The sequence below is a fragment of the Dipodomys merriami genome, unplaced genomic scaffold, assembly GCF_024711535.1.
Source record: "Dipodomys merriami isolate MVZ:Mamm:240054 unplaced genomic scaffold, mDipMer1.0.p SCAF_7, whole genome shotgun sequence".
In the NCBI taxonomy this organism is placed as follows: Eukaryota; Metazoa; Chordata; class Mammalia; order Rodentia; family Heteromyidae; genus Dipodomys; species Dipodomys merriami.
This window is the reverse complement of record NW_027206290.1, coordinates 67,494,527-67,520,978: the sequence shown is the minus strand read 5'-3', so window position 1 is coordinate 67,520,978 and position 26,452 is coordinate 67,494,527. Positions and strand designations below refer to the sequence as shown.

The 26,452-nt window shown below is 45.1% G+C and overlaps 1 protein-coding gene across 1 annotated transcript in view; it reads left to right on the top strand.

Moving 5' to 3' along the window:
- Positions 1-284: 284 nt before the first annotated feature.
- Tmc2 (transmembrane channel like 2) overlaps positions 285-26,452 on the top strand; it is a 40,357-nt gene continuing 14,189 nt past the window's right edge. Inside the window, exons 1-12 of the mRNA XM_070007510.1 lie at positions 285-318; positions 865-912; positions 5,605-5,920; positions 8,378-8,530; positions 14,310-14,400; positions 19,432-19,513; positions 20,118-20,224; positions 21,357-21,455; positions 22,351-22,493; positions 24,387-24,534; positions 24,726-24,914; positions 26,080-26,259. Coding sequence (XP_069863611.1) covers positions 285-318; positions 865-912; positions 5,605-5,920; positions 8,378-8,530; positions 14,310-14,400; positions 19,432-19,513; positions 20,118-20,224; positions 21,357-21,455; positions 22,351-22,493; positions 24,387-24,534; positions 24,726-24,914; positions 26,080-26,259 — 1,590 coding nt within the window. The remainder of the gene's footprint in view (positions 319-864; positions 913-5,604; positions 5,921-8,377; positions 8,531-14,309; positions 14,401-19,431; positions 19,514-20,117; positions 20,225-21,356; positions 21,456-22,350; positions 22,494-24,386; positions 24,535-24,725; positions 24,915-26,079; positions 26,260-26,452) is intronic.

Sequence of the window (26,452 nt, the reverse complement as noted above, 5' to 3'; positions counted from 1 at the left end):
GGCTGGGAATTTGCTGCCTCCTTCCCCAACTCTCTCTCTCTCTCTCTCTCTCTCTCTCTCTCTCTCTCTCTCTCTCTCTCTCTCTCTCTCTCTCTCTCTCTCTCTCTCTCTCTCTCTCTTTGCCTACCTCTGCATTCAAGCTCAAACCAAGGATCCCTGACTTCTATCAAGGCCCAAGAAGGGAGGCCAGACATAATGAGGACAGGAAAGCTCCCCAGGATGGAGATGTAGAGTGACAAGCAAGCTATGTAAGTCTTTGTGGGACCCAAGGAGCCCTGCTGACCATGAGCCATCAGCTAAAGGTCCTGGAGAAGGAAGGTAAGCCCTAGCCTCATCCTGGAGAGACCCACCCCATAGGGGGTCCCGGGCAAAGTAGGGCGTGGAAGCCATCTGCACAGGCATGGGAGACCCGGCATTTGTGTATTGAGTGACCGCAGACTGGCTATTCAGCTTCTCCCTGTTTCCATGGGATGACAGCACTGCCTTCAAGGGCCTCAGGAGACACTGAAAATGACCTTTGTGAAAGACTGTGGCCCGAGTCCCTGATGGGGGCCATCACAGGCCCCCCAATGTCTTTAGAGCCCTCAGGGTCTCTCAGCCTCCTATCCTGACTTTAGTTACCTGTTCATCTCACCACTTCCTCTCCCCTGTCTGTCTAGGGCATGAGGGTGGGGATGGAGGGGTTCTGACCCCAAGACTTTTTCAAAGTGTTAGAGAAATATCCCAAGCTAGGGACTTGGGGCTTGTTAAATAAAATAACTGGAGCCAGGTTCCAGTCTGAGGGTTCTTCCCATGACAGTGGGGTGCTGGAGGAGAAAGGACTTTGCAGAAGGCAGCCATTTATCCTGTTCTTGTCCCTTCCAGCAGGTGGTGGAGTGAGAGGGAGGGCCCGGAGTGGGCATCCACACCCAGGTGAGAAGGGCTGGGGGGGGGGGTATGATTCACAGCCCTGCAGTCCAGCTGCCAGCCCCACATCCTCCTTCCTCCCTTCCTGTCTCCTTCCTCCCTCCATCCTTCCCTCCCTCCCCCAATCATTCACCCTACACAAGCTGTCCTGGGAGGTGGGTGGCTTAACTGGAGAGGGAACAGAATGTCACACAGAGCTATTCTGCTCCTCAGCCATGAGTGTCAGGGGAACATGCCTGGGGATAGAAACACTTTAACCAGAGCCTTGCAAAGCCAGAATATTCACTAGTCAGGGGACAGGACTGTGTGAGACAGGCGGTGGACAGGACAAGTCCCAGGCCACTGCACTGTAGAGGGCACTCTCAGGCCTCCTAAGAGTCCAGCAGTAGCAGATGCCCAAGCACCTTCCATCAGAAATGTGATCACAGCTCGTCAGTGCGCCCGGGAGTGATCTAGCCACCACCAAGGAGAAACTGGGGAGCCCCAGGAAGCCACAGGCAGGGGAGAACCACACACACACTGCCATGAGGAGAAGGGATAAGAAGTCACACACACACACACACACACACACACACACACACACACGGAGCTTGGGCACTATACTCCAGGCCACAAATCATGATGGTTGAAGGACCATTTTCTTCTCTTCACATCCCCAGTGAGGCTGGACCCCACTTGTAGATGAGGAGGTACTGAGGCCTTTAAGGAGCTGGAAGAGATCACTCTACTCAATTCTGCAGGGGATAGACTCAGCCCCATGTGGAGAAGGTGCCACCATGACCTACCTCCTCCAGCAGGGACTTCTACTCCTTCCTCACGACTCCCCACTACTGGGGTCCTGAGACGTCAGTGAGGGTGGGGCAAGGAGCTTTGATGGGAGACAGGCCTGGATACACCCCTGGAATTCCCACAGCCCTTCCTGTACCCACATCCCCTCCTCCCTCCCAACCTCTCATTATTACAGTCCCTCTTCCTCGCAACCTTTCTTATAGTATCTCACCCCTTTGTAAAGCTACAGTCTACCTATTTTAGAATTTCTGTCCTCACTAGGCTCACAGGCACATAACATCACATCCAGCTTTTCTCCACAGAGATTGAGTCTCATGGATCTTACTTTCCTTCTTTCTTTCTCTCTCCCTTCCTTCCTTCCTTCTTTCCTTCCTTCCTTCCTTCCTTCCTTCCTTCCTTCCTTCCTTCCTTCCTTTCTTCTTTCTTCTTTCTTTCCTTCTTTCTTTCTCTCTTCCTTGCTTCCTTTCTTTCATTCCAGCTGTGGGGCTTGAACTCAGGGGCTAGGCACTGTCCCTGAGCTCTTTTATTCAAGGCTAGCACTCTACCACTTTGAGCTATAGCCCCACTTCTGGCTGTTAGTGGTTAATTGGAGATAAGAGTCTCACAGGGACTTTTCTGCCAGGATGGCTTCAAACCTCGATCCTTAGCCTCCTGAGTTCTCTAATGCCACAGGAAGAACAAGATCTTTCTGCATGCTAATTGGCCATCTGTCTATTTTCTCATATTTTTTTTTGTTTTGGTGGGATTTTTGTTTTGTTTTGTTTTGTTTGGCCATGTGGAATTTGAACCTAGGAAGGCACTAGACTATTGAGCTAGCTCTTTTTGCATTGCTTATTTTGAGATATGTCTTTTTTTTTTTTTTGGCCCTAGCTAAGTCTGGGCCTTGATTCTCCTATTTTAAGCTTTCCACTGTAAAGGATAACAGGTGTAAACCTGTTCCATTGAAAAGGGATTTCAGGGGCTGGGATGGTGGCTCAGTGGAAGAGCACTTGCCTTGCATGCCTGAGGCCCTGGGTTTGATTCCTCAGCACCACATAAGCAAAGAGAAAAAAGCCGGAAGTGGTGCTGTGGCTCAAGTGGTAGAGCGCTAGCCTTGAGCTGAAGAGCTGAGGGACAGCGCCCAGGCCCAGAGTTCAGGTGCTATAACCCGACCCAAAAAAAAAAGAAAAGAAAAGAAAAGGGATTTCACAGACCTGTCTGCCAAAAACTGACCTGGAACTTCAGTCTTCTCAATCTCAGTATCCCAAGTAGCTAGGATTACAGGCATGACACCCAGCACCTAGGTTATATACTTTCTTTGGTGAAATATCTGTTCAGATATCTTATTCTTCTTTCCCCCCTATTTTCTTTTCCTTCCTTCCTTCCCTTCCTGTCCCTTTGCTTCCTTCCTTTCCTTTCCCCTCCTTCCTTTCACCCTTGTTTCTGTTTTGGGAATGGAACCAGAGCCTTGTGCATGTGACACAAATGCTCTACCACTGAACTATACCCCAAATCCCTTTCCCCTATTTAAAAAGTTTTTTCATTCTTGTTTGTATTTTGTAATTTCTTCCTCCCAGTCTGTCTTGCCTTTTTATTCTCTTTTAATTTTGATAAGCTACAACTTATCAATATTTCCTTCATAGATCATGCTTTTGGTGTTGCATCTAAAAAGTTATTGTTGGGGTTTTTAGTTCCCATTTCCTGCTTGGGGAAGCAAAAAATGTTTCTCTCTTCCCTGTTTCTCCTTCATTTAACCATAATTTATACTAAAATCCCTACTGTAACTTTTGCTTTTAAGTTATTGTCAAATCCAGGGCCATATAGACTTTTCCCTGTGTTTTCTTCATGTTTTACATTTATGTTTATGATCCATTTGAAAGTGATTTTTGTGAGAGGTGAAAGGTCCATGTCTTAATGTTTTTTAATGTATCTGTCTAGTTGTTCCTACACCATTTCTGGAAAAGGCTACTTTCTCCCTCATGTTTCCTTGGCTCATGTGTCATAGGATTTGGCTGCATTTATGCCTAATAGTTTGAGGCTAGCCCAGACAAAAATACCAACATTCACTTCAGCAAATCAAAAGCTGGATGTGACAGTATGCGACTCTCATCCCAGCTACATGGGAAGTGTAAATAGGAGGATTGTGGTTCAGGCTGCCTCAGACATAAATGTGAGACCTTGTTTGAAAAAGCAAAAAGGGCTGAGGGTATGCATGCCCAAGTGGCACCACACTTTCCCTAGCAAGTATAGTCTACATCTAAACCCAAGTACAGAAAGGAAGGAAGGAAGGAAGGAAGGAAGGAAGGAAGGAAGGAAGGAAGGAAGGAGGGAGGGAGGGAGGGAGGGAGGGAAAAGAAAGAAAGAAAGAAAGAAGGAGCTTGGGCATCAGTGGCTCACACCCGTAATCCTAGCTACTCAGGAGGGTGAGATCTGAGGATTGCAGTTCAAACTCAGCCCAGGCAGGAAAGTCCGTGAGACTCTTATCTCCAATAAACCACTCAGAAAACCAGAAGTGGCTCTGTGACTCAAGTGGTACAGTGCTAGCCTAGAGGTAAAAGAGGTGAGGGACAGCGCCTAGGCCCATAGTTCAAGCCCCATGACCAACAAAAGAAAAAAGGAAAAAAAAAGAAAGAAGGATGGAAGGAAGAGAAACAAATTGTTTAATCTCAAAATACTCTGGTATTTTTCAGCTGTCTTCAATTATACAGAGGTTACTGTCCATGCCTATGTGTTCTAGTGTTCCCTTATTCTTTCCTGGAGTAGTTTCAGTGTTTTATGTTTTGCATTAAAATCCTTGATCTGCTTTGAACTGATATTAGTACAGGGTGAGAGGTAGGGATCTAGTTTTGGCTATACAGAGAAATCACCATTTCTTGAAGAGGCTTGTCTTTTTTTTCCCACTGTATATTTTTGGCTCCTTGATCAAAAATCAGATGGCTGTAACTGTGTACATTTAGTTATGGGTCTTCTGGCCTTCCTGTCTGTTTTTGTGTCAGAATCATGCTATTCGTGTTCTACCACTGTATAGCATAATTCACAGCAGGTCAGTATTGTGATAACCTCCAGAATTTGTTTTTCTAAAGATTGCTTGGCCTTTTCAGTTCTTGTATGGTTCCACATGAATTTTAGGCATGACTTTTTTTCTATCTCTGTGAAGAATGACATTGGAATTTTTATGAGACTTCTACAGAAAAAGATAGACACAGGAGAAAAAAGCATACAAGTTCATTTAAGTTGTTTTAGTGTGTGTGTGTGTGTGTGTGTGTGTGTGTGTGTGTGTGTGTGTGTGTGTGTGTGTGTGTGTGTGTGTGCCAGTTCTGAGGCTTGAACCCAGGGCTTGGCACTGTCCCTGAGTTTTTGTGCTCAAGGCTAGTGCTCTACCACTTAAGCCACAGCTCCAATCCCAGCTTTTTCATTAGTTAATTGGAGATAAGAGTCTCACGACTTTCCTACCTGGGCTGGCTTTGAACCATGACCCTCACATCTCAGCCCCTTGAGTAGCTAGGATTACAGGCATGAGCCACCGATGCCTGGCTCACTTAAGTGCAATATGCCTGAAATGAAAATCAGAAGACCAAGAGGGAAACTCTTTTTAAGGCCAACAATTTAGAAATAGGCTTGGAGGACAAAAAGCTAATGACAACTGAGAATTAAGAACCTAGACAAGACTGTTTGTTGTTAGGTTCTTCCTGTAACATTCTTTCCTAAAAAGCAACAGAGCAAGCCACTTCAGGGTGGGTCTTCAGGGGGATGAGGAGGGAGGTCAGAATGACCTTCATTCTCCATTCTCTTCAGCAGAAAACAGTCTATGCACCAAGATGCAGAGGTCTCAACCCCAGGACATCTTGGACTTAGATTTCTCACAGGGTGGGGTGGGACACTTTCCGGTGGCTGAAGTTGGTCAGTACTGTCTCCTTTCTGCCCCTTCAGGTGACAGATCAGGGAGGAGACCCTCAACCAAGCGGACTTCCAAAGCCAAGGGTTCACGGGCCCAGCATGGAGTCCAGCCCAGCCAGAAGGAGAGGCCTGGGGGCAGCCCTAGACCTGGGTCTCCCCAGAGGAAGCCCATGGAACGCCCAGCGCGCAAGAGCAGGCCGGAGGGGCTGCGCCGACTAGAGCGGAGCTCAGTGGAGGAAAGGACCTGCCAGGGAAGGAGGAAGAGAGATGGGAGGACTTCCTTCAAGGAGCAGAGAGCACACCCAAAGAAGGAAAAGGAGGTTGTGGGGAAGGAGCTGAAGAAACCCAGGTGAGCTGTGGTTCTGATCACATGCTCTCCATCCACTGAGGACTGTCATCCTCCCCTGTTCCCCCTCCTTTGTGACAGCAGCCTTGCACTTGCTCCTGCTTCTCTCTGCCCTGCCTTGCACCAGGGTCACAGGTGGAATGGGCGTCTCTCACTCGGTGGACACCGTCGTAAATGACACCTGTCACCTTGTGAGGAGGTGGCCTAAGCAGCATGGGACAGGATCACAAGAGCTCTGAATTTCAGCCACTGACTCAGCTCTGCTGCTCCAACACAGGAGCTGAGAAAAACCATCTACTTCAGACTTGAGGATCACCCCCAAGGCACATCCCTTCCCCTACCCAAACCATTATTTTTCTTCTGGAAACCAGGAGTTGCTCTAAACTTCCATGACTTCTGCCAGTTCTGAAATTCTAGGATTGGGGAATTTCACTGTTTTGTTTGTTTTTGTTCCACTAGTGCTGGTCCATGCTGGGTAATGGACAGAGCCAGCTTAAATCTGCAGGTCAGGGTTTTCAGTTCATTTTTGGGTGAACTGATTTTGATAGGATGTCTGTCACTCTCAGTGGAAATAGTTTAGACCTTAGTTGATTCTCCTGTGGCAATGACTGGGGATGCTTTTGAAATAGTTTTGAGTGTTAGGATTATGACAAAGAGCTAGCGTTTCTTCTTCTGGTCTCTCTCCATCTCTGTTTCTAGCTCTCTGTCTCTGTCTGTATGTCTGTCTGTCTGCCTGCCTGCCTGCCTGCCTGCCTGTCTGTCTGTCTGTCTGTCTCTGTCTCTCTCTCTCCACATCCCTATCACTGGGGTTTGAACTCAGGGCCTGGTACTTACTAGGCAATCCCATTACCACTTGAGCCATTTCTCCAACCCTTTTTTTTTTTTTGTCGGTCATGGGTCTTGAACTCTGGGCCTGGGTGCTGTCCCTCAGCTCTTCAGCTCAAGGCGAGCGCTCTACCTCTTGAGCTACAGCGCCACTTCCGGTTTTCTGGTGATTTATTGGAGATAGGAGTCTCAGGTCTTTCCTGCCTGGGCTGGCTTTGAACCACGATCCTCAGATCTCAGCCTCCTGAGTAGCTAGGATTACAGGCGTGAGCCACCAGCGCCCGGCTTCCAACCTTTTTTAAAAGTTGATTTCGTTATTTTTATTTTAGGGCCAGTCTCACACAACAGTCCTTCCATCTATGCCTCCTGCACAGCTCTGGGATTACAAATATATACCAACATGGCTGGCTTGTTGGTCAACATGGTATCTCACTAACATTTTGCCCAAGCTACTCTCAGATCTCTACCCTCCTGATATCTGTCTCCTAAGTGATCCAATGTCATAGCCACAAGCCAAATGTAGCTGTTATGTGCTTGAAGCAGTGTGTTCCCTCAGTGTGACTGATGAACTGAATTTCCACTTTAATTTGTTTTGACATCATTTTAATTCAGTGTTGATACTATTGATGCAAGAGTGAGTTTATTTAACTTGGAAAGACAGATGTAGTTTTTAAATCAATTTGATTTGACTTTAAAGCCAAAACATGTCTTCTACAAAAAGATAATTTATCATTGAAGATGCAGACATCAGGAAAATGACATCTTGCCACATGATTCACTTATTGGGAAACTTTATATTGAAAACAATTTGCCTATGGGAATCCACCTTTTCAAATACAACTTTATGAAATCCAAATACAGATCAAATATGGCCAATGGAAATTTAATGTCTGCATTGACATAATCTTTAAGTACAAAGTGAATAGTGTATTTGGAAGATAGAACCAAAAAAAGACTAAACCATCTCAATGTATTTATTGAGCACATGTTCAAACTCTAATTTTGATCTGTTGGCTAAAATGAACTTTTTGCTGGAGGAGGGGGTGAGGGTATAGGTGCTGTGCTGAGGCCTGAACTCAGGGCCTGAGCACTCTCCCTTTAGCTTTTTTACTCAAGGCTAGCACTCTAACACTTGAGTCACATCTCCACTTCCACCTTTTTATGGTAGTTTATTAGAGATTAGAGTCTCACAGAATTCCCTGCCCAGGTTGGCTTTGAACCATGATGCTTAGATCTCAGCCTCCAGAGTAGCTAAGGGTAATAGGTGTGAGCCACTGGTGCCTGGCTTGAAATGAGGTCATATTAATACTAGTTCTATCCATTTCTTGTTACTATTTAAATGTGGCTACTAGAAACTTTAAATTACAAGTGGCTCGCATTCTATTTCTCTTGGGCAGCACTGGTGTGGGAATGGAGAATTCAGAGAGAGGGAGTTGAAAGACGCATCCTTGTGGTGTCATGGGCTACAGGACAGAGCTTTGGTCTCACATGACAGGTAGTGGAGATCTCTGGGGGCAGGAGCAGGCTCTGTCAGCCTTGTAAGGGTCAGGCTGTGAGCTCCTCCACGTTCAGACCTCATGAATCCCTTCCCCCTCCTTTCTACTTCTCTGAGTCTTCCCCTGGCTCTACCCCTAGGTCATCTTCCTTGGTCTCCAGTACCTCTAGCGATGAGTCTCTATCTGAGGAAGAACTGGCCCGGATCCTAGAGCAAGTGGAAGAAAAAAAGAAACTCATTGCCACCATGAGGAACAAGCCCTGGCCCATGGCAAAGAAGCTGACAGAACTCAGGTAAGCAACTGTCACCTGAGCTCTCCATCCTGACCAACTCCGGTTCTCAGTGTCCACAGGGTGCAGCTCCTTCTGATAGGGATGGGATCCCTTCCTCCTCTTTATCTCGAGGACGGACAACATGGAGATTCATCTCCCGACCCACCCCAGCGTAAACACATGACACAGCACAGAAATCAGATGTACATGATATTCCCCAGTGAAATCAGCATTCTCTTAACATTCTTTCTGTATGCCCCCAGCCTCTCTCCATGTGCACCCTACTCCCATAGGCGGTGAACTGTACAAGGAGTGGGAGGAAGGTCTATAGCCCAGTGCCTGGCCATGTGGGGAATGCTGCTCCATGAAGCTGGTTCTGGAAATGATCATGGACCTCCAATTCATGCCACTTGCCTCTTACTTGCTTCTCTGGTTTCCATAGGAAGGGATGGCATGCCAAGGAATTTATGATTGTTGGATCTCAAATGCAGTTCTGAGATGAGAACAGGCTTTACACTGCATAAGATTGGGCCCAGCCCAAGCTCTTCTATTTAAATTTAAATTTATTTAAGTATATATGGTGTTGATAGTTAATAACGGTGTGTTATATACTTGAAATTTTTTCAGAGTAGATATTAATGGCTCTCACTACAAAAAATTTCTAAGGTAATGCATAGTACCTAACTTAACTTTAATTAGTTTGATTTAGCCATTACATACTTATCAAAATATCATGTTATATACCAAAAATAATTACATTTCTCAGTTGTCAATCAAAATAAGGTAGAAAAAGAATTTATAACCATAAGCCGTAACTTGTGCTTATAATCCTAGCTACTCTGGAGGCTGAGATCTGAGGATCATGGTTTGAAGCCAGACCAGACAGAAAAGTCCCCATGAGACTCTTATCTCCAATTAATCACCCAAAAACCAGAAGTAGCACTGTGGCTCAAGTGATAGAGTGCTAGCCTTGAGCACAAAGAGGCTCAGGGACAGGGCCCAGGCCCTGAGTTAAAGCCCCACAACTGACCAAAAAAAAAGGAAAGAAAAGAAAAAGAAAAAGAAAAAAATTAATCAGGTGCTGGTGCCTCACACCTGTAATCCTAGTTACTCAGGAAGCTGAGATTTGAGGACTGAGGTTTGAAGCCAGTCCAGGCAAACAAACCCAAGAGACTCTTATCTCCAATTAACCAAACAAAAGCTACAAGTGGAGATGTAGCCCAAGTTAGTAGAGTACTAGCCTTGAGCAGAAAAAGCTAACCAAGAGCATGGCACCCTTAGTTTAAGCCCCAGTATTTAAAATGCAAATATTCCACATGGCTAGCAGCTACAGGTTATAGGACAAGCTCAGCTCTAGGGAATGATCTGGCTTCTTTCCAGCCTCCTCCCAAGTTCCTTTACACCACTCTTTTCAGGCTGGTTCTTCCTCCTCTCAACAGGTCTGATCCGCCACCTGTCACTCTCACACGTCCTTACCTTCCCTCAGGTGTCACCTGAACACATCTTTTATTAACAGTGGAAAAAGAAAACCACAGATGCTTGTTGGAATGAGATCTCCAGCTGGCTGGAAGTCTGGGCAACCAGCAGAAGGCTGCCTGCCCAGAGGGGACATTTGCATGTGTGCTTGCCTCTAAGGGCAGAATCCCTGCTGGTAGGGACTGCTGGTAAGGTAGGCAGTGACTAAGGCCTAGGAAGCAGAAGAAACCATGATGTCTCCCTCACTGAGACATCTCTCTCCATCAAATCGTGGGTTTCTTTCCTCCACACCTCCCTTCTTCCTCGCCCTTTTTCTTTCCTTCCCCAAGAAGCCTCAGTGTAGGCTCAAGTCTAAGGCTCCCCAGTCTCTGGGTCACCATTCAACCAGGCTCTGCCCGGAAAACCTTTGCTTTCTGGGAAGTTCATCTGGCTAATTCCCACACACTCAGTAAGACTGAGGCCAAATGTCCCTTCCTTACAGAAGTCCCCATTCAGACTCAGCTGTATTTTGTTCCCCTGATCCCCAAAGCTCTATCCTCTCACCTAACAGCAGAGCTGTGTGTTATTTACCATTTAACAGTGTTCCTCTTTTATAAATGGTTCCCATTGGCTGAGTGTATCCCAGGGACCAAGCACTGTTCTGAATGTAGCATGTATGAGTGCAGCATTTAAACCAATGAAGGTACCATTATCAGCTCCATCCCACTAATGAGGAAAGGGAGGTGACAAGTTTAGTGGCCAGCTAGGATTTGAACTTGGGAATTTTGGCTCCAGAACCCATATGTTCACTTATAATCACCTCTCCAGAATGGCCAGGTATTCTAGAATGCACCCCTTTGCCTGCTCTATGATTTCATCCTCTGGCAGTTGTCTTCAGCTGCAGGTAGCTTTCCCAGACTACATCCTCCATTTTAGAGGAAAAGTTTTTGTTGTTTTTTGTTTGTTTGTTTGCCAGTCCTGAGCCTTGAACTCAGGGCCTAGGCACTGTCCCTGAGCTTTTGCTAACACTCTACCACTTGAGCCACAGTATGAGTTCTGGATTTTTCTGTTTAAGAAGTATTGAAGAATCAAACTGGGGCTTCATTCATGTTAAGCAAGCATTCTACCACTAAACCACATTCCCAACCTAGAAGCAAAGTTTTACAAAACAGCCCAACCATGCAGCTGGTTAACTCAAGTATAATAATTGTAGACTCTAAGAAGAATAGCAAGGCAAGAAAAGCAATTGCAGTGAATTAGAGCAAATCTAAGAATATGCTTTTGCCTCATCCAAGTGGCTTTGGCTGCTCCTCAATCCCTTGGGCTTGTTTCCTTCCTTGGGCCTCTCTAAGCCTCATGTTCCTCATTGGTACAGATGTGGAAAATAAATACCTCACAGGGTTGTTCTATAAATTCAGAACTATTCATGTAAGTGCTTTAACATAGACTATGAAGTTGATAAATAGTAATTATTGCTGTTATCAAGACTTGAGCATCTTCTATGCCAGATTTTATGCTGGCTGCTGAGAGATGAGGTTGGGCATCAGAGAAGCACACAGACCTGATTAACAATGAGGTAGGAAGTGATATTGCTGTAAGAATTAGGGTCCATCAGGGCTGAGAAGGTGGCTCAGTGGTAGAGTGCTTGCCTTGCATGCATGAGGCCCTGGGTTCGATTCCTCAGCACCACATAAGCAGAAAAAAAAAGCCAGAAGTGGTGCTGTGGCTCAAGTGGTAGAGCGCTAGCCTTGAGCTGAAGAGCTGAGGGACAGCGCCCAAGCCCAGAGTTCAGACCCCACGACCGGACCCAAAAAAAAAAAAAGAATGAGGGTCCATGAGTTGGAGATACTGCTTTCCTCACTGTCAGGTGAGACAATTGCCTTTGTTAGAAGCTTGATATCTCAGAAGGTTATCCAGACTCTGTCTTCAGAGTGAGCAAAAGATGTCTATCTCTAGAAAGACAGAGTTTACATACTTTTCCTCTGTTCTTCCCATTGCAACTGAAACCCTAGATGTTACACATAAGGCTAACAAAAGGAGATTTGGTGGAGAGAAGGTAGCAAATTGGCTAAGAATGGCAGGGCATTGAGTTCCTTGGGTTTTCTTTTTGTCTTCTGTATCTCAGACTGGACACTGGAGAAACTGGCAACCTCAATGTATTAGCTGGGCTATGGTTCCCGTCTAGGGTTTGAAGTCCTCTTGCATGCCAACTGGCTGCTGCCCCTCCCATACTGTGCAGAGAGGTCCTCTCAAGAAGAGCCTGGGCAACAGAGGGTTAAGAATTTCCTTGTTGGGGCTGGGAAGGTGGCCCAGTGGTAGAGTGCTTGCCTTGCATGCATGAGGCCCTGGGTTCGATTCCTCAGCACCACATAAGCAAAAAGCCGGAAGTGGCACTGTGGCTCAAGTGGTAGAGCGCTAGCCTTGAGCTGAAGAGCTGAGGGACAGCGCCCAGGCCCAGAGTTCAGGCCCCACAACCGGACCCCCCAAAAAAAAAAAAAGAATTTCCTTGTTTAGGGGCTGGGAAGGTGGCTCAGTGGTAGAGCACTTGCCTTGCATGCATGAGGCCCTGGGTTCGATTCCTCAGCACCACATAAGCAAAAAGAAAAAAGCCGGAAGTGGTGCTGTGGCTCAAGTGGTAGAGCGCTAGCCTTGAGCTGAAGAACTGAGGGACAGCACCCAAGCCCAGAGTTCAGGCCCCACGACCGGACCCAAAAAAAAAAAAAGAAAAAAAAAAGAATTTCCTTGTTTAGTTTAGAAGTAAAGCTGTGGTTCAAAGTGGGAGAGTGCTAGCCTTGAGCCAATAAAGCTCAGGGATAGAGCAGAGGATGATGATGATGATGATAATAATAATAATAAATGGAGACTCAGGAAGTTCATTAAAAAGAAAAAAAAGAATTTCCCTGCTTCTCACTTCTCAGACATCTCTCTCTCTGCCACATCTGCCCTCTTTTCCCTGCTTTGTATGTTATAAAAGCTCATATAATTACATTGGGCCCATTCAGATAATCACAATAATCCATTTTAAAGTCAGGAATACACAATACACACACACACACACACACACACACACACACACACACACACACACACACACACACACACACACACACACACACACACACACACAAATACATAAATATAAGCTGGGCTCTGGTAGCTCATACATATACTCCTGGCTACTCAGGAGGCTGAGATCTGAGGATGGTGTGGTTCAAAGCCAGCCTGGGCAGGTAAGTTCATGAGACTCTTATCTCCAATTAACCACCAGAAAACCAGAAGTGGCACTGTGGCTCAAGTGGCAGAGCCCTAGCCTTGAAGTGAAGAGCTCAGGGACAGTGCCTAGGCCCAGAGTTCAAGCTTATAGCCTGCACTGGATCTTGAACTCAGAGCTTCAAGTTCTTATTTGGCTTTTCCATTCAGGGCTGGCACTCTACCATGTGAAACACATCTCCACTTCCATCTTTTTTTTGGGGGGGTCCAGTCGTGGGGCCTGAACTCTGGGCCTGGGCGCTGTCCCTCAGCTATTCAGCTCAAGGCTAGCACTCTACCACTTGAGCCACAGCGCCACTTCCGGCTTTTTTCTTTTTGCTTATGTGGTGCTGAGGAATCGAACCCAGGGCCTCATGCATGCAAGGCAAGCGCTCTACCACTGAGCCACCTTCCTAGCCCTTCCACTTCCATCTTTTTGCTGGTTAATTGGAAATGAGAGTTTCATAGGCTGGGTGCTGGTGGCTCAGGCCTATAATTTTACCTACCCAGGAGGCTGAGATCTGAAGATCACAGTTCAAGGCCAGCTCAGACAAGAAAGTCCATAGACTCTTTTCTCCAATAAACTACTCAGAGAAAGCCAAAAGTAGTGTTGTGGCTCGAGGCTCAGGGATAGAGCCCAGGCCCTATGTTCAAGCCCCAGGATCTGCTTTTTTTAAGAAAAGTCTCATAGACTTTCCTGCCCAGGCTGGCTTTAAAGCATAATCATCAGCCCCCTGAGTAGGTAGGCTTACAGGCATGAGCCAGGGGTACCCAACTAAAGAGTTTTAATTACATCTTCCATGTCTTTTTACATGTAATAATTTATTCACAGTTGGACCATGAAAGGGCAAAGAGCTAGGAGAACAATGACAAAATACTGCCCACCACAACAAGTATCTTCTATACACAAATATTATTCTTGGCACTCAGAAATGTCAAGAGACTCAACAGACAAAATGCCCTGCCATCATGGAATTTCTGTCCTAATTAAGGCTATAAACACATACAGGCTTTCAACCTCATGCAAGTCCTTGTGGCTGAGATTTCCTTGAATTGGGTGCTAATTGAATTCCTGCTCATTTTTTTGCCTGCCCAGGGAGGCCCAAGCATTTGTGGAGAACTATGAAGGAGCCTTGGGAAAGGGGAAAGGCAAGAGGCTCTATGCCTACAGGATGCAGATGGCGAAGGTTAGTGCTGTAAGGAAGCAAACCCCAAGGAGGGCCTACTTCATGAGAGGGAGGATATTTTCAGTGGTTTTTATTACTGTGTGTGCCTGTCTATCTGGGTCTGTGTTGTGTGCGCTGGTCCTGGAGCTTGAACTCAGGGCATAGGTGCTGTCCCTGAGCTTATTTTGCTCAAGGCTAGTGCTTCACCACTTGAGCCACAAGTCCATTTCTGACTTTTTGGTGGCTATTGGAGATAAGAGTCTCCTGGGCTTTCCTGCCCACTCTGGCTTCACACTATGATCCTTAGATATCAACCTCCTGAGCAGCTAGTATTACAGGCATCAGCTACAAGCACTTAGCTTTTCTGGCTATTTTTTCAAATGGAATCTTGTGGCCTTTTCTCTCTAGGATGGCCTTGAAGTTCAGTTCTCCAGATCTTGTCTTCCTTAGTCGGTTGTATTACAGATGTGAGCCACCAACACCTAGCTCCTCATCATCATTACCAAAAAAAAAAAAAATGTGGGGGTGTGGGGTGGGTGTGGGTGTGTGAATGTTTCTGCCAGCACTGGGGCTTGAACTCAGGGACTTACATACTCTTGATTGGATTTTTTTGCTTAAGGTTAGTGCTCTACCAGTTGAGACAGACGTGTACTTCTGACATTTTGCTCATTAACAGAGATAAGAATCTCTTGGATTTGCCTACCGAGGCTGAGTATCCCAACTTGGGATCCTCAGATCTCAATCTCCTGAGTGGGTAGAATTACTCTTATCTCCAATTAACCACCAAAAAGCCACAAGTAGAGGTGTGGCTCAAACAAATAACCTTGAACAGAAAAAGCCAAGCAGTGAGCACTAGGCCCTGAGTTTAAGTCCCAAAATCAGCATGCATGTGCATGTACTTACACACACACACATACAGAGAGAGAGAGAGAGAGAGAGAGAGAGAGAGAGATTTGTGTGTCAAAGTTACATCTAGTTCTTTTATTGTACCTCCTTTTTATCTGGGAATGCTGGGGATTAAGCCTCGGTCCTCTCACATTGTAGGCAAGTATTCTGTCACTGCCCTGCATCCTCCCAACCCTTTGCACTGTCTTATTAATGCCAAGTTGTTCTAGTTTTATCTGATTATGTATATAAAGATGTTTTTGTAGGGTTCTTCTGAATGTGATATCTCATTCCTACCCTAAAGTGTGGATTAGTAATTCTAAGACAGCTTCCATGGACAGCAGTGATTATAGACTTCATGATCTTCTCACTACTTCAGTGAGAAAGACTATAGCACTTCACATTGTGTTTATAAGAGTTATCAGCTCCAATAGACTTACTCAGGATGAGAAATTATCTTCTAGTTATAGTTTATTAAGACTTCCATTTTTATTATATTCTATTTTTATTAAACACTTTTCCTTGTTATGAAACCTCTTTCTTCTGAGATAATATCAGTTGCAGTAAATTATTTTTAATTCCATGGATATATTTTGGTATTATGGTATTTTGTTTATAGTTTTGTTTGTTTGTTTGTTTGTTTTTGTTGGTCATGGGCCTGAACTCTGGCCCTGGGCACTGTCTCTGAGCTTCTTTTACTCAAGGCTAGCACTCTTAACACTTGAGCCACAGCACCACTTCCAGCTTTTTCTGTGTATGTGGTGCTGAGGAATCAAACCCAGGGCCTCATGCATGCTAGGCAAGCACTCTACCACTGAGCCACCTTCCCAGCCCCTATAGTTTTTTATGTAAGTTTTCATAAGATTGATCGAAATGTGTGTGTGTGTGTGTGTGTGTGTGTGTGTGTGTGTGTGTGTGTGTGTGTGTGTGCACGCATGTGCCCATGCATGCTGTCTTGGTTGGATTTGGGTCAACCACCACTTGAAACCTGTTCCCTACATGTAGCTGGAGCACAAGATGACATGAGTACTGACAGCTCAGTCCCAGGGCCAACTGCCTCATCTCATACAGTCCTGAGGCAGGGACTTGGGGGTCTTCTGCCCTTGCCCCACCCAATCTAATTTTCTGAGCTGAACCAATAAAGAGCAAGAGTTTCAATGGTCATCTTCTCCCAGGCTCCCGGCATCATTTGTCATCTAATATGTCTACAGCCTTGAGGAACTGTCAGGTGGTTGGTTGCCAAGGGACCTATGAGCAGGCTGCGCCATCTGGCTGCATCCATTGCCCCTGTGGGACCCCAGCCTTTGCATGTCTACGTATTTCATACTGATTGTATCAGCATCCTGACATGAGATCGATCTCTCAAGGGACAACTCACATGAATAAAGATTATGAAACTGATATATAAAACCAGATACTGAATTATTCATTTATAAGGAGAAATGACTGGTGCAAGTGCCAGAAAATTCAAAGTCCACATCAGCAATGTTTTTCATGTTGGCTAGTTGAATTAGTTCTAGGGAAAGCTAAACCATTATCTCAACTGCAATCTATTAATGAAAGTCACTGCCATACAAGCCAAAATACACACAGCCCAGGGCATCACAAAATGCTCGTGTTATGCAGAGCTAATAGGAAGATGAATAAGCAAAAGATTATTTTTGAGGCCAGAATCAGAACCAGGGATGGGGGATTAAGCTGTGGGGCTACAGCAGCCCAAGGCTATCATCACCTGCCATTCAGATTTTTGTATTCAGCCTTCTGCTTGTGAACCCCTCACCTCTTCTGCATCTACAACCATATCATAATCATTCTACCAGCTTGTGCTGGAAACCACAGCTGGAAAACCAGGTCTGGAGCCTGCCTGCTACCTTCACATAACCCTTTCGCCCTTTACTATATTTACAAGGGAAATAAAATCTCATCTCCTGCATAAGTAAGTTTTTAGGAGACTTTTTAATAATATCAACAACAACTACAATTTCAGGATCTGTTCTCTCCTATCTCCTAATCTTCTGTTTTCTAAGACCTTTTTTAAATTCCAAGTGGATTTAATCCAGAAACAGGGATTATGGACTGCATCTCCTGGAATGATCGAAAGAATATCCCATCAAATAAGATGCTTCCATTTCCAGTTGATATAAACTCTACATATCAAACTGTAGACAGACCCGTGTGCATTCATCTGCATTCTCTCATTGTAACAAACACCTGAGATAATTGACTTATGAAGAGAAACATTAGTTAGACTAGCATTTTTGGAGATTCTAGTCCATGAGCAGCACATCATGGTTGGATCATATAGCAGAGCAAAATAGTCATGCATGGCCAGAATGCAAAAAGAGAGGACAAAGGCCAGGTATGGTGGCATTTACCTGTAATCCCAACAATTGAGAAGCCTAGGCAGAAGAATCTTGAATGTCAGGCTAGCCTGAGTTACATAATAAGATCCTGTCTTGGGGGAAGGAGGGAAGGATTAGAGGAGTAGCTAGAGTTTCATTATTCTCTTCAAAGGAACATCTCCAGATGGGTGAGCCATTGGCTCACACCTGTAATTCTAGCTACTTAGGAGGCTGAGATCTGAGGATCAAAGTTCAAAGCCAATCCAGGCAGGAAAGTCCATGAGACTTTTATCTCCAATTAATCACAGAAAATGCCAGAAGTGGGGCTGGGAAGGTGGCTCAGTGGTAGAGCACTTGCCTTGCACGCATGAGGCCCTGGGTTCGATTCCCCAGCAACACATAAGCAAAAAGAAAAAAAGCTGGAAGTGGCGCTGTGGCTCAAGTGGTTGAGTGCTAGCCTTGAGCTGAAAAGCTGAGGGACAGCGCCCAGGCCCAGAGTTCAAGCCCCACGACCGGACCCCCCCCCCAAAAAAAAAAGAAAGAAAGAAAAAGAAAAAGCCAGAAGTGGCACTGTGGTCCAAGTGGCAGAGTGCTAGCCTTGAGCAAAAGGAGCTCAGGGACAGTGCCCAGGCTCTAAGTTCAAGCCCTGAGACTAGCAAAAAAAAAGGAACACCCCCCAATGAGCTGAAGATCTCTCACTACATAATACCTTTTTTTTGGGGGGGGGTCATGGGGCTTGAACTCATGGGCGCTATCCCTGAGCTCTTCAGCTCAAGGCTAGTGCTCTACCACTTGAGCCACAGCGCCACTTCCAGTTTTCTTTTTTTTTTTTTTTTTTTTGGGTCCGGTCCTGGGGCCTGGACTCTGGGCCTGGGCGCTGTCCCTCAGCTCTTCAGCTCAAGGCTAGCGCTCTACCACTTGAGCCACAGCGCCACTTCCGGCTTTTTTCTTTTTGCTTATGTGGTGCTGAGGAATCGAACCCAGGGCCTCATGCATGCAAGGCAAGCACTCTACCACTGAGCCACCTTCCCAGCCCCCCACTTCCAGTTTTCTGAGTGGTTTATTTGAGATAAGAGTCTCACAATCTTTCCTGCCTGGGCTGGCTTTGAACTACGATATTCAGATCTCAGCCTCCTAAGTAGCTAGGATTATAGATGTGAGCCACCTACACAGTACCTTTTAAAGATCTCACAACCTCCAAATAGCACAACGCTAGGGAAACAAGCCTTTAACATGTGAGCCTTTTGAGGATATCCCAGATCCAAATTATAGCATGGTAGGAGGGGGGAAATACCTTCTTTATTTCGTTCATAAAAACAAAGCTGTTGGTTAGTTCCTTGGGAGAAGAATGAGCAGCCAAGGGCTGAGATCAGTTTACTATTTCCACCAGCCTCATAGTTTAGCACCAATTCTTACAAGACGTAGGTATGTGTCTGCCTGCCAGGTATGAATATAAGACTTGTGAAATCTTTTTCCCATGAATTTTTGTTTTAAGATGAAGAAAATTGTATTAGAAGTTGCTAACCAAATTCAACACCCTGTGCACAGAATTTCTAGGTTCATATGTAAACTGTCCAAACCTGAGATATCCTCAGCACTAGAGACAAATAGAAGGCATTGCTGTTGCTCTGGCATTTCTCTCACACCACCCCTCACTTTGAGGAAGCAAGAGTTTATGAGCCCAGACTCAAGGATGCACGAGATGAGGACTCCAAGATGGCACCCGCAGCCACCCACAGGTCAACCGCACATGTCCCCTCGACGTGCCTCCTTGTACTCCAGCTCCACATGTTAGTTACTGAGTGTTTTACTTGTTTCATTTCAGAAATGGGTCAAGTTTAAGAGAGACTTTGATAATTTCAAGACTCAATGTATCCCCTGGGAAATGAAGATCAAAGACATTGAAAGTGAGTGTCCTTTAGTGAGTGTCTTTTAGTGTCCTCCTATAGTTGATTTCCCCAAGAATTTGGAATGTGTACTGACCTTTATATTGGATTGTTTCATAGCTTCTGTTGGCATAGGGAAGGAAAGAACTTCCTAGAGCAGTTTGAGACTAGAAAGAACAAGGTTTGGACTGGGAAGGTGGCTCAGTGGTAGAGCGCTTGCCTTGCAAGCCTGAGGCCCTGGGTTCGATTCCTCAGCACCACATAAGTAAAAAAGAAAAAAGCCACAAGTGGCACTGTGGCTCAAGTGGTAGAGCACTAGCCTTGAGTTGAAGAGCTGAGGGACAGCGCCCAGGCCCAGAGTTCAGGCCCCACAACCGGACCAAAAAAAAAAAAAAAAAAAGAACAAAGTTTGAACTGAGCTTCCTCCCTGTCTGGTTCTGGATGCTGTGGCAGGTCTGTTGACCCTCACAGAGTCTCAGGTTTATTTATCCACTAAAAGGAAATGGAGGTCAGGCTATCTAGTCTCACACCAATGTGAAACTTGAGTCTAAAACGCGCACAAAATACTCAATGGAGTCGATGTTCTCTATCCGCACACTTAGATCTTTATCTTTTCCCTCTCCAGGTCATTTTGGTTCTTCCGTGGCATCCTATTTCATCTTCCTCCGGTGGATGTATGGAGTCAACCTTGTCCTTTTTGGTTTAATATTTGGTCTAGTAATAATTCCAGAGGTAAAAAACAGAACTTGCTATTCTTGTCTTCACAGGGGGAAAAAGTCTTTCCTAAATGAATATATAAATTTAAGCCAGTTCTGACTTTCTGCATCAGTGAGGATGTGAATAAGGACAGGTGTATGAGGATACTCAGGCAGAGCAGGAAATGCTCTATTGCAAGAAAGCCAGAAGTAGAACTGTGGCTCAAGAGGTAGAACACTAACCTTGAGCACAAAGGCTCAGGGACAGCACCCTAGGTTGCTGATTGAGGATATACATGCAGAATTAAACAATAGGGAATTGGTCAAGTGCTTTTATGGTACATGTATGCATGATTATATACTTTTATAGTTTTTTTTTTTTGGGGGGGGTCCGGTCGTGGGGCCTGAACTCTGAGCCTGGGCCGTCCCTTAGCTCTTCAGCTCATGGCTAGCGCTCTACCACTTGAGCCACAACGCCACTTCCGGCTTTTTTCTTTTTTCTTATGTGGTACTGAGGAATTGAACCCAGGGCCTCAGTCATGCAAGGCAAGCACTCTACCACTGAGCCACCTTCCCAGCCCCTGGAGTCATTTTTATTATGTCTTATGACATAGGAAATTGATCATAATATTAAGCTAAATACCAGACAAAGATGTATAGAACTCAAATAACTTTAATGAAATGTATCATTGACAGGCAATCTTTGTCAATGGGTAATATGTAAATTTTTTCCCAGTCCTAGGGCTTGAACTCTGGGCTTTGGTGCTGTCCCTGAGGGGTTTTTTTGTTTTGTTTTGTTTTGTTTTTTTCTCAAGGCTAGCACTCTACCACTTGAGCCACAGCTCTACTTCTGGCTTTTTGTGGTTAAATGGAGATAAGAGTCTCGCAGACTTTCCTGCCCAAGCTGGCTCAATCCTCAAATCTCAGCCTTCTGAGTACATAGGATTACAGGTGTGAGCCCTGGTGCCTAGTTTATATATACTTTTTAAATGCTCTTCTGTATATTTTCTATAATGTGTATTTCATTTTTAATGAGGAAAAATGATTAATGTCATTTAAAGAGGAAAACAGTTGTCCCCTGCTCTGAGAGGAAGTGTCTGACCCAGTCTCTACACGTCTCTATGTGTTCCTATTTTCTCATTTGTGCTCCTGTCCCTCTCGGTCACCAGGTGCTGATGGGCGTGCCCTATGGAAGTATCCCCAGGAAGACTGTGCCTCGGGCTGAGGAAGCAAAAGCCATGGACTTCGCTGTCCTTTGGGATTTTGAAGTATTATCAACAACACACCACTGAACTTCCATTTTGTGTTTGGAAGGCCCAGGGTTGCACAGAGAAACCTGCAATGATTCATTTAGTTATTGAAAAACTAGTGCTTTCATCAAATAGGATCCCAGAGTTAGATAAAATGCTTTTCCTATAGTTCTCGTTATATCCAGAGAGCTATGGGAACTTTCTCCCTCATCTCCTTGCCTATACATAGCCCTTAAAATCCCCATTCCCTCTGCTCCTAGAGCAGACTGGCCCTCTCACTTTCCTACCTCAGATATTCATTCCTTTCCACTCCCAAATGGAAGGACTGCCAGTCGCAACCCACTACCTGGCAGCTCCCTTTTCTCTAGCCCTGTGGTGTGTGTGAGTGTGTGAGTGTGTGAGTGTGTGTGTGTGTGTGTGTGTTTGTGTGTGTGTGTGTGTGTAGGTACTGGGGCTCCACTCTTTTGGTGGCTAATTGGAGATAAGAGTCTCTCTCATAGGCTCTCTTGTCCTAGCTGGCTATAAACCACATTCCTTACATCTCAGCCTCCTGAGTAGTTAGGGTTACAGGCATCATGTTCAGGTCTTGGGAGGAGAAACAATTGGAAGCATTACATACTTGTGTGGGCACACACATGCACACAACCTTTATCCCCCAGTTTCATTGTGAAGCTCACAATACTCTCCCCTCCCTCCTGTACTCTGTGTGACAGAGAAATGTGAAGAAAGGGAGGGGTGGACTCTGGAGTCACTAGGGGAGTAAAAGGAAGAGCAAGAACAACCAGAACTCTTCCTTGGGCCCCTTAGACTCGGTTAAAACTCAGAGCCCCAAATCTCTGGTGGAATGGAAGTGTCTGATGACCCTCTGCTCTGAACTTACAAACCCTGAACATTTGCATTTACTGTCCCACAGGGCTACATCAAATATTCTGCACTCTTCTATGGCTACTACAACAACCAGAGGACCATTGGGTGGCTAAGGTACAGACTGCCCATGGCTTACTTTATGGTGGGGGTCAGCGTGTTCGGCTACAGCCTGATGATTGTCATTAGATCGTAAGTATGACTGTCTCCTAAACAGATGTTGGCTTTTTAATCACATAAACAATCCTTCATTAGGTCTCACTGTGGCTACTTACTTTCTAATGGTGCACTTAGAAAAAAAAACATGGAAACAAATACACAAAGCAAATGCAGGTTATCAAGTATGGGTATAAAAGTTGTAAGCCAGGTAATATGGAAAGTTCTTGGAAATGCCGTAGAAACACCTTTAGATGAGGCTGAGAATTGTCGGCCATGCTGAAAGCCTGAAGTGCAGAATTTTGGACAGAGGAAGAGCGTGCTCAAAGTACCTGAAGCAACAAACATCCCTGTGTGTCCCCAGACTGTCAAATGTCCAAAACAGCGTGAGAGGGAGCATTGTCTCTGGGAAAGTGAGGCTGGAGGGCTTTGCAAGGCTTGTTTCTGTTTTTCTCTAGCACTTGGAACTAAGCCTAGCACTTAAAAAGATAAAACAATTAATTTAAACTAAATAGGCACATCTGTGGTGAATCACCACACCCTCTCTAGCACAGGATCCGCCTGTCACTGTGGTGGTCAAAAATGACCTTTTAATATGACTGTGTCTTTTAATTCATACTCTTAGAAAAAAAATGGCCAAGCTCATAAATTACCTTCATAAGGGTCAGGAGACCCATCCAACCATTGCTAAGAGTTTGTGGTTCTTCTCCTGACCACCAGGAGAAGAACCATAGGGGTCCTCCATTCCCAGGGTAGCATGGGTGGCTGTGTCTCCTGAGCACTCTCAGAGCCTGATTCGAATCCCAGAAAGGGAGATGGGGGAGCTTGACTAGGCTTTCTGCTGTATCCTCCCTCAAGGAGAGAGTACTGCTGTTCACAAGAAAGACCCTGCCCAGTATTCAACCATGAGCATGAGGTGCTATCAATTCACTTAGCACTATTAAATTAAAGAGAAAGGGCTGGGAAGGTGCTCAGTGGTAGAGTCCTTCCTTGTATGCATGAGGCCCTGGGTTCAATTCCTCTGCACCACATAAGCAGGAAAACTTGGACTTCTGACTTTGGCTCAATTGGTAGCAATTGGTAGAGCACTAGCCTTGAGCTGAAGAACTGAGGGACAGTGCCCAGGCCCAGAGTCCAAGCCCCACAACCAACAAAAAATAAAAAATAAAAGAGAAAGAACAAGAAGAAGGCTTGGTTTTATTTCTTGACCCTCATGTGTTTTGGGGTTTTTTTTTGCCGGCTTTGATCCTTCATAAGCAAAGAGATAGAAAATGTTTTTATGATAGACTAAAAAAGCTACGTCCTACAGGACAGCAAATACAAAAAGGCAAAAGGTAAAAAGAAATGAGGGAGGAACACTAAATCCCCTACAGTATCAACAAAGCCCTTGCTTGGAATGCTGTGATGCCCACAGCTACACAGGACTGAACTCCCAGGAGCATGGAGAGGTAGGATGAAACAGGTAGATAACAAGGAAGGTTCAAGCTTCTTCAAGCCAAGCTTGCCTTAGAAAAGGATGTGTTTCCTGATGGCCATATCAACCTCTCCAGGGGTTACTAGGTTTTATATCAGAGAGAAATAGATGTGTTATCCAAGAAAATAGATGATTTGAGAGGAGAGATCCCTTATAGAACTGGCAAATGTATTTGCAGGTAACCCAAGCCACAGAAAATCAAGTGCTATGGTGGAGGACAAGGGCCCTGAAGCCCATGGGCTCCTTGTGGTCCAATTGAAGCCATGTGTGTTTTCAGGAGACTCTGAATTTGGTAGTGGAGGGAAGGGCAAGTGCTCTGGATCTGGTTCAAGTTCTTCTCTGGCTTATTCCCTCATTAGATGTCTAATACCTTGCCCACAATGTAGGCCAAGGTTTTCTCGGGGTAATGTAGCAGAAATAGGACAGGCATGCTGACAGGGCTTTGTTCCCTTCAGGATGGCCAGCAACACCCAGGGGAGCACAGGTGAGGGAGAGAATGATAACTTCACCTTCAGTTTCAAAATGTTCACCAGCTGGGACTACCTGATTGGGAATTCAGAGACAGCCGACAACAAATATGCCTCCATCACTACCAGCTTCAAGGTAGTCACCCCAAAGTAGTTCCCACTTCTCTAAGGGGCAGAGAATCTCTTCACAGGGCACAGAGAATTCCATCACCCCTCTGTTATTTATTTCTGGAAATACAAGGAAGTAGTATTCTCAGAAACCCAACAAGCATGGTTCTTGTTGCTTCCTGGCCTGATATTAGTCACCTCTCCTTTGCACACACTAAGGAATCAATAGTGGATGAACAAGAGAGTAACAAAGAAGAAAATGTCCATCTGACAAGATTCCTTCGTGTCCTGGCCAACTTTCTCATCATCTGCTGCTTGTGTGGGAGTGGATACCTCATTTACTTTGTGGTGAAGCGATCCCAGGAATTTTCCAAAATGCAGAATGTCAGCTGGTATGAAAGGAATGAGGTAAGAAGGATATCACTGGTGGAGCAAATGCTAGAATCGCTGGGTTTTGTGCCATTCAGAAGACTTCCTGGAAGTTTGTATTATAGAACTTGTTATAAAACGTAAAATCATATCACTTTCAATTAGCATGAAATCTTGAACTGAGAATCATCTGTTATTAGACATTAAGAACCGAGATTTATAACTACATAAAACAGGAATATAACATGTCAATCAGCTAGGTAGCCAGTTGTCCTAATACCAATTATTTTAAAAGATGACTCTTCAGCCCAGGGCAAATGGCTCAGACTTGTAATCCTAGCTACTCAGAAGGCTGAGATCTGAGAATCAAGATGTTAAGACAGTCAGACAGAAAAACTCCATGGGACTATTATCTCCAATTAACCACCAAAAAGCCAGAAGTAGAGGTATGGCTCAAGTGATAAAGTACCTGTATTGAGAGAAAAAGCTAAGTGAGAGCTCAAGGCCCTGAGTTCAAGCCTCAGTACACACACACACACACATGTTAGATCCAAATGCCAAAGTCTTAATCACACTCCTAACTACTAGTGTTGGTTCCTTTTTTTTTTTTTTTTTGGCCAGTTCTGGAGCTTGAACTCATGGCCTGGACACTGTCCCTGAGCTTCTTTTGCTCAAGGCTAGCACTCTACCACTTGAGCCACCATTCCTGGCTTTTTTTTGTTGATGTGGTACTGAGGAATCGTACCCAGGGCTTTATACATGCTAGGCAAGCACTGAACCACCAAGCCACATTCCTAGCCCCTGTTGGTTCCTTTCTATGACCTAATTTTCCTGTCTTCAATCCTCTTGAGTTGAGGGCTATCTAGGTGATTCCTGTCTAACAACTTTTGTAGAACACCAAGCACTACCCCATAAGTGAACTCATTTGCTTCTCAAGGAAAGTTTGCTTTTTAAGTCAATGTTAATCGCAACAATCAGGAGAGCAGCCAGTACCCTAGGAATTATGATGTGTAGGCATGGGCTGACTGTTCAGGGTTATGCTGATGGCTTAGCTAAGGCCACACAGAAAGATGGGAAAGCCCAAAGGCATCTCTAGGGACCAAAGAGGGGTATCAGGGAGAGGGATGGCCATGGGGTACAGGAATGGGGGCCAAGCAAGGTAGACTCAATAACATAAATAACCCAGGCTTTCTGGATTTCTCAGGTGGAGATTGTGATGTCCCTACTTGGGATGTTTTGCCCTCCTCTGTTCGAAACCATCGCTGCCTTGGAGAATTACCACCCACGCATTGGGCTGAAGTGGCAGCTGGGGCGCATCTTTGCCCTCTTCCTGGGAAATCTATATACATTTCTTTTGGCCCTGATGGATGATGTCCACCTCAAGGTAAAAACCATAAGCTCCACCAATGTCTGCTACCCACTGCATTCCCTTTTGAAGTAAAGTATTTTTCACTATGCATAACTTAATGCAATAAATGTTGGAAGTTTAGAAAAGGAAAATGAAGAATGACCACAGATGCCAGTATTTTGTTGTGATTCTTTCCTGATTTTTTCCCTTAGGTTATCCTTATTTTTTT